Source organism: Chinchilla lanigera, unplaced genomic scaffold (assembly GCF_000276665.1).
Source record: "Chinchilla lanigera isolate Chin_1 unplaced genomic scaffold, ChiLan1.0 scaffold00024, whole genome shotgun sequence".
Taxonomy (NCBI): Eukaryota; Metazoa; Chordata; class Mammalia; order Rodentia; family Chinchillidae; genus Chinchilla; species Chinchilla lanigera.
Window position 1 is genome coordinate 1,348,493 of NW_004955425.1, and position 8,137 is coordinate 1,356,629.

General features: G+C 42.7%; 1 protein-coding gene across 1 annotated transcript in view; it reads right to left on the reverse strand.

Annotated features, from left to right (window-relative positions):
• Btaf1 (BTAF1 RNA polymerase II, B-TFIID transcription factor-associated, 170kDa) overlaps positions 1-1,835 on the reverse strand; it is a gene marked incomplete in the record, with an annotated part of 110,688 nt that extends 108,853 nt beyond the window's left edge. Inside the window, 1 exon segment of the mRNA XM_013514876.1 lies at positions 1,559-1,835. Within this exon segment, the coding sequence (XP_013370330.1) occupies positions 1,559-1,572 (14 nt within the window).
• Between the last annotated feature and the right edge of the window lie 6,302 nt (positions 1,836-8,137).

An 8,137-nucleotide genomic window follows, 5' to 3' on the forward strand; every position in this document is an offset into this window, starting at 1 on the left:
AAAAAAAAAATCTACAAAAAATAAGAGAACTACTCTTGGAAACCCCACAGATAGAACAAAAGGCAGCAGCCTTCAAAACCCAGTCATTCATTAAGAAATATCAGGTGTCCTAAACTTTATGTAAATAGGTAACTGTTAAGCAGATAAGGCTCTTTTTAAACACTCATTCTGTCTCTATAATGCTACATCCGATATTGTGAAAATACAGTCTGCTCTAAGAAAAGAAGTACTCATTCCCTTAAACATTGTAACACCTGATAAATCTCACATTAAGGATGTATCAGTGTATTTATAAAGTATATCATCTGTAGCAATATGACTAATAAATTAGTAGACATACTTTTTCAAAAGGTTTGATTCTGGTAGCCCTAAATGAACTTTAATTTCTGTACTTGCAGAAATTTAAAATATCACTTACATTCAAGTAGTTTTTAGTTTTATATATCACAAAACTTCCTCACAATGAATGGATTAATTAATGAAACAAAAGTTAGATTTCCCATACTACGGGTATCTAGCAACCTCCTTCACCCAGCTCCCACAGACTTCTCTCACACACTCTCACAAACTATCTCATCAGTCATCTAGGGAGTCTGAGGGATGGGTTCTTCTTTCTCTTATACAACAGATGAAACTTTAGCACATAATGTGCTCAAAACATGTGTTCAACTAATTATGAAAAAATGAATAACTTTTTATCATCATTTTTCCTTCAGTCTGTGTGACAGAAGAACACAATTTTCATAAAGAACTTGGCGAATCCTTCTAATTGCTGTAACAAAGGCACCATCCCCTATTTACATTCATATAGGGCTACCAAAATCAAACCTCTTTAAAAAAGTGTTTCAATCTATCATCAGAGAAGAGTTTTTCTCCTACAGCGATACAAATAAATGTCTTGGAAGTCTTTCCGTAACTTTAGACTTTCCCTACAATATTGGGGCAATATTTCAAAATAATTTAAGATTTGTGGCACCTCCTGAAAGCTGGTGCTCATACAATAACCTGTTTACGATCACAATGCTGTCAATGGCATGCTCACAAAAGGACGAATTCATGCTTAACAAAAGGACGAATTCAACTTAATACAAGAAAAAATACCTCAGGAAGGAACATATTCTTAATCCCGCAAATAAACATTTTTGGCAGGTAACAGTAATTCAAATCTCTCCTGTTTTGACCGTCACTACCAACTTTTGCCATGAAATGGAGGTTAGGGATCGGACTTAGAGCACTAAGAAAGGTAAGAGACTGACTTACTCTCCTAGAACTGAAAGAGGGAAGAGAAACCAACGAAGAGAAACACGGTAAAGAAAGGGTAAAAACAGCCCTAACGTGCCAAAGGATCTACTTAACTAGGGGGGCAAAAACCGCGAAGCGATCTCCCAGAAATCACCCGCGCCCGAAGCCCCGAAGACTGAGGAGCGAACTCCGAAGTTAGGAAGTAGGCGCGGAGTCCGTGACAATGAGGAGCGCTCCTCTCTAGAGGCTGGGGCCGGGAGAAGCCCGCGCCTCGCTCGACTCCTTCACCCGTGCGCTCGTCAGCGGCAAGACCCACCTGGAGACGGCCATGGCCGGGCGCCGACGGTTCGCAGCGCCCGCGAGCTACGCGCCGCGCAGCTGAGGCGCTAGTTTCCAGAGAGCAGAGAGGCGCAGGCCCAGGCCGCGGGGCAGAGCGGAGCGGCCGGTGAGGTGCGGGGCGTCCGGGCGCGGGCCCTCGGGCATCTACCCCGCAACCTACCCAAACGCGTTCCCGCCACGGCCGAGCACCGAGGGTCTCAGACAGCGTCGGAGGCGCCGGTCCTCCGACCCGCACGACTTCAAACCGGGTGCCCCCAGCCCCGCTCTTTGCTGACGCAGGCGTCGGCACGCCGGACTGAGCGTCAGCGCGCCGGAAGTGACGTCAGCTCGCCGCGAGGGGCTGTGCTCCGAACGTGAACGAAAGGAGCCTGAGGTTTTTGGCTGTGGAGTTCCGTGCCTGAAAAAAGCCAAACAAAAAAGCTTTGTGCTGATCTGGAGAAGACCGCTATTCTTAAAACGAGGAAGGGCAAATAAATGAGTGTTCCTGGCTTTTAAGAGAAGGAAAAAGACGATGTAGCCAAAGTTCTGGACCTTCCAATGCTCTGGGCCAGGTGGTGATGCTAGTGGGAAGAGTGAAATCAAGAAAAATAAGCTATGGCACCGAAGAAATGTCAAATGTTTGCCTTTATTTGCCAGAAGTTCTAGATAGATGTTGAAGAGAAAGTCTTCTGCCCATGATTCCCCCACAGCCCTGTATGGGAGATTGAACCCAGGGGCCACAGAGCAATACGCCTAGCCTTTCTCATGTTTTATTTTGAGACGGGGTCTCACTAAGTTACCCAAACCTTAAATTTTCATTCCTCCTACCAGGGCCTCCCTAGTTTGTGGAATTATAGGTGGGCAGTATCACCCTGGCCAAGTTTTATTCCCTAATCAGGGAATAAAAATAGTTTTTGTTTTTGTTAATACCATCATTTTTTCAGCCAACCAAGTTTGGAAACCTCTAAGTCTTCTTGGAAACTTTTTTTTTTTTTTTTTTTTTTGCTTACCTAGGTACTTAAATTCATTGAATTTTAAACATTAGGCTTTTAAATACTTTTCTATCACATAGTACAGACCCTTGTCACCTTATTTTTATGCTAGCAATTGAAGTAATATTTCTCCAATTTCTTCAGTCAAGCCTATTTTATAAACCACTAACACATTAATCTTCAAAAAGGACCTATTATGTTGCTCCTCTGCTTATAAAACATGCCCACTGGGCCGGGTGTGGTGGCGCATTACCTTCCAGCACTGGGGAGGCTGAGACAGGAGGACTGCTGCGAGTTAGAGGCGAGCTTAGGCTACATAGTGATTTCAAGGCCAGCCTAAACTACGTAGTAAGACCCTGTCACACACACACAAAAACGAAACAAAAAATGCCCATTGACTTCTTCTTACTAAGACACCTGTGAAGAGTCTTCCTTTCATCTGTAACGTGAAGCTGATGAAGAGCACTGTAAGGCCGGGTGTAGTGGCACACGCCTGTAATTCCAGCACTCAGGAGGCTGAGGCAGGAGAATTATTGCGAGTTCGAGGCTAGCCGGGGCTACAAAGTGAGCTCAAGTCCCGCCTGAACTGCATAGCGAGACCCTATCTCAAAAAAAGAAAAAAAAAAAAAAAAAAAAAAAAAAAGCACTATAGAAAGCTGTGGAAATAAAATAAGGTCACAAATCTAGAAGAGATTATAAGAACTTTGTAAACCATAAAACAGACATATAAAAGAAACTAACAAATACCTGATCTGTATCAGACATAATTTAGATTACCCCATACAATGCATAGACCAACACTGTGAAGTAAGTTTTAACCTTTACGTTACAGTTGAGGAAACTGAAAGCTTCAGCAATTTTTCCAAGAACCAAGCTAGTAATACTGCTTATTGTCCATCCACACTACAAGCACTGTATTTGTTTGGCATCTCTGTCAGATACTAATGGACACTATTTATACCAGTGGTGGTGAACCTATGGCACACATACTGCAGCAGGCTATTTCTAAAGGTTCACCATCACCAGTTTATACCACTATGCAAAATGTGATTGAGTTGATGTATCTTCACATTTTCACATTGATTCCCTCTCATTTTCCTTGTCAATTTATTGCCCATCATTCATTCATAAGCAGGTACTATTTACTGATCATGTACAACATTAATTTATTTAGCTAAAGTAAGCATCTCTGTGAGTAACTTGGGCTTCAAAAGAAACCAAAACAGACAAGGTGTCTACTCTACTTGAAGTTACATTGTAACAGAAGTAAAAATAGAGTAAACAGAAAAACACAAAATGTGTATTGTTGAGCAAAACAATGCTGGAATAGGAGAGTGACAGTGTGATGGCATACACCCGTAATCCCAATACTTGGGAGGTGTTTTGTTTTTTTGTGGTTTTGTTTTGTTTTTTCTTTTTGTCTTTTTAAGGCAGGGTCTCACTGCGCAGTTCAGACTGGTCTTGAACTCGCTTTGTAGCCCAGGCTGGCCTCAAACTCGCAATGACCCTCCTGACTCAGCCTCCCGAAGGCTGGGATCCCAGGCATGCACTACCACGCCCAGCTAGTACTTGGGAGGTTGAGGCAAGAGGATGGCAAGAGGATTGCAAGAGTCAGGTCAGCCTGGACAACACAGAGTGATCCTGTGACAGGGTGACACACAACTGTAATCTCAGCACTGAGGAGGCTGAGACAGGAGGATTGCTGTGAGTAAGGCTAACCTGAACCATAATATAGTGAGACCTTGTCTCAAAAAAAAATTGTGATCCACACTAAAGCAACAAAAAAATGCAAGCACCAAAGTTCAGAATACATTTGTTTTGGGCTGGGGATATAGCTCAGTGGCACAGCGCCTATCTCGCAAGCATGAGGTCCTGACCTGGATTCCTAGTGTTAAATGCATTTATTACAGCACAACGCGAATTGAATTATGAAGATTCATATGAGAAACAACTATGTCAGTTATCAAGTGCATACATTGTTCAGGTACTGTGTTTGCCTCAAGCACTGCCTCAAACTCACTGCGATCCTTCTGCCTCAGCCTCCCGAGTGCTGGGATTGCAGGCATGCACCACCAACCCCTTCAGAACTTTCATCTAGGAAAAATAATAATATTCATGGAATTGTGAGGGTTAAATTAGACAATGCATATAAAACATTTAAATGACTGCTAAAATAAGCACTTAAACATATTGTTGACTACACTGATTATGTGTACGTATGTGTGGTGCTGGCATTGAATTTAGGGCATTGCTCATGCTAGGTAGAGCAACATCAAGTCACACCACCAATGGAGATCATTCTTTTTGTTAACAATATGTTCTTAAACCAGCATGGTAGCCTGTTATCCCAGTGCTCGGGAGGCTGAGGCACGGGGATCGTTGCGAGTTCAAGGCCAGCCTGGGCTACAAAGTTATCTCAAGGCCAGCCTGATCTGCATAGTGTGACCCTGTCTCAAAAAGAAAAAAAAAACAAACAAAAATATGTTCTTAAGCATGGGGTCTAGTCCTTCATGTGTAAAATGAAAAAATAAGTCTAGAATAGTGCTTTTCCTTCTCTGAGTTCTCCCACACTGGACCCATAGACACTCCCTTTGTGAAAGTGGGGTATAGATAGGTATAAAGAAAAAGAGCATTGATCTCTACTGGGCTCTGGATGCATAACTTAGTGTCAAGCCATCAAGTGGAGTAGTTGTGCTTTTTGTCTCATATGTGATCTGAAAAGCTCTGGATTAGCATAGCTGTTTTTGAGCCAGATCCTGGCACCAAGGTCCTGGATTCCAGCATATGGTGGTGTAGCCTTCTCATTTTTCCCATGGATACATGCCCTGTTGACCCTGGTAGTCAACCAGACAGGGGCATTTGCTCTAATGCTTAGTGATTCTAAACAAGACCTTTTGGGGAAAGTTGAAATCATGCCCTTGCTTCAGGACCTCTGAGTCACATCTGGATTAGATAGAGTGGGAATTCTAAAAACCTCCTGAATCTAGGCCTTTTCTGAGGTAAGATTTAAACCATTTGTTTCCCACTCAGGGCAATTTTTAGAAGAATACTTTATGAACAACAAAGGGTTGTGCACAGATGGGGAGAATTCCTTTATGAGGATGACTATGTTGCTCTGGAACCAGCAAGGCCAAAGGACAAGAGCTGTCCTTCATGCTAACCCACACCATACAGCAGGCGCTGTGCCATGTGATTGATGAATCTTGACAGAGGAGGACACTGAGACTCCAAGATCACGTGGAGAGGAAATGACAAAGCTGGGTCCTGGTCTGCAGCTCCTGTCTCCAAGCTGAGCCCTGTGAGGCTGTCAGACCTGCTTTCCTCATGGTCCATGAAAGGGGCTGGTAAAGGACTGTTACAGGCTTTTAAGACCTTGCCCTCACAGTTCCCTATGATGAATGTTATCACTATGTATATCTAAAATGTACCGATAAAATAAAAAGGAAAAAAAGGTCTTGCCCTGTAAAAGAGTATTCAAAAAGTTTTTTTAAAAAAATTTTTTTTTGAGAGAGGGTCTCACAATGTAGCCCAGGCTGGCCTTGAACTCATGGCAATCCTCCTACCTCAGCCTCCCCAGTGCTGGGATTACATGAATATACCATGTCTGGTTTTTAAAAAATTTTTACACTTTGGCATGCTTTCTCTTCTTTGAAAACTGCTTTCTATATAAGTCCAATCTAGAAAAAAAGAGTGGGGTCACTACGGTGAAAGGTGGCTATGGGGTCACCTGGGGCCCCAGGGTCTCTGGAGGACTACTGCAGCTCACTTAGCCAGTAGTTTGGCACTTACTGTGAAAAGCTCAGGAGGCACCATGTTGGCTAAGACTCTAATATTGGGTTTGAAGGAGCCAAGGAGTGATCATGGCAGATTACCTGCTGGGTTGGCACCTGGGGATAGAGCTACAGTATTCCAGGCCTGCTATATGCATTAGGTACTGGTTTCTTTATCCATTTTATCACCTGCCTCACTCCATCTACTGACCAGCAGCCATTACCTGCAACTCTTGAAAGGTTAAAGGCTGCAGCATCTCACTTTTTTTTCTACTTGCCCTTATGAAAGGCATTATCTTGGTATAGGCTCAACAGCAAGTCTGTACTGTTGACCTCAATTCAGAATAATTCATAATGGTATCATCAAATGAACTACCTTTCCATAGATGTCCAGGATCAGTCTCATAGAGAAGTGATGATATACACAGTATTTTTTTGGTCTTTCTGAGACAGGGTTTCACTATGTAGTTCAGGCTGGGCTTGAACTCACTTTGTAGCCCAGGCTGGCCTCGAACTCTCAGCAATCCTCCTACCTCAGCCTACTGAGTGCTAGGATTATAGGTGTGTACCACCACACCCAGCTACACACAATATTTTTGTCAAACAGATGGAATTTATAGCAGGTGAGCTGCTGCCAAAAGTCTTTGTTCGGTCTGATGATGGGTCAGCAGGACTTGATCCATGTGTGGGCAGGGATATGGCATGTACTTTATGAGGTAGGCAAGGCACAAGGCTCCTTAGTGTCCCATGCTGATGGTATAGTGCAGCAGCATGTGGCTCTGTTCCATTTCTGTGGAATTAATGTGATAAGCAGTGGGGCAAAGAAGTAATAGAGACATGAGATGGGTACATGGACCAGTAGCACCTGTGTATATTGGCTATCCTCATAGAAGGTGTTCACCATCTCGACCCAGGGCCTTCACATAGAGATACAGCCAAATCATTTTTTATTCTGGGTCAAGATCTTGCTAAGTCACTGAATTGGCCAAGCTGGGCTCAAACTTGTGATCCTCTTGCCTCACTCTCTCAGAGTGCTGGGATTAGAGGTATGCACCCATATGCCTGGCAGGAAAAGATTTCTTAGTGCATAAAAATATTTACAATTGAGGAAAGAATAGGTAAACCTGAATGCACTAAACTTCAGAACTTTTATATTGCAAAAGGAAAACATCTAAGGGAAAGGAAGAAAGACATGGCTTTCCAAGCATCTCCTTTAAAGAAAGAGAAAGCCGGGTGTGGTGGTACATGCCTGTAATTCTAGACACTGGGGGGCTGAGAATTTCTGGAATCTTGACTATGATATGGCTGGCTGTAGATTTTTTTTTGGTCATGGCTAATTAGAGTTCTATATGCCTCACTTACTGTATGTCAAACTATTTTTCCCTGCCAGGGAAGTTTTCTGCCATGATGTCTGTGAACAGTTTTTTTAATGCATCATTTGTGCTATCTCCTGCATTTTCAACTCCAAACAATCTTAACTTATTCTTTGTATCATTGCACAGCTGCTGGATTGATTTCTCACGGTCCCTTACTGTTTTTAAGAAATCTTTCTTTTCATGATCACTAACCAAAAACCTGTTTTCTACATCTGAGATTCTGAAGAGATCTAAATCTGAGATCTGAATGAGCCTCGCATTGGCTCATTCTGCTGCAGATACTTTTAATGGAATTTCTATTCTCCTGGATATCTTCTTGAATCTGTTTTATGGATTCGATTTCTTTCCTATGTTGGACATTCATGGTTGTCATAATTTTCTTAAGCTCCTCTATTTTTTTATCTGTATCTGCTCTAGAGTCACTAAGCATTGTTTTCAT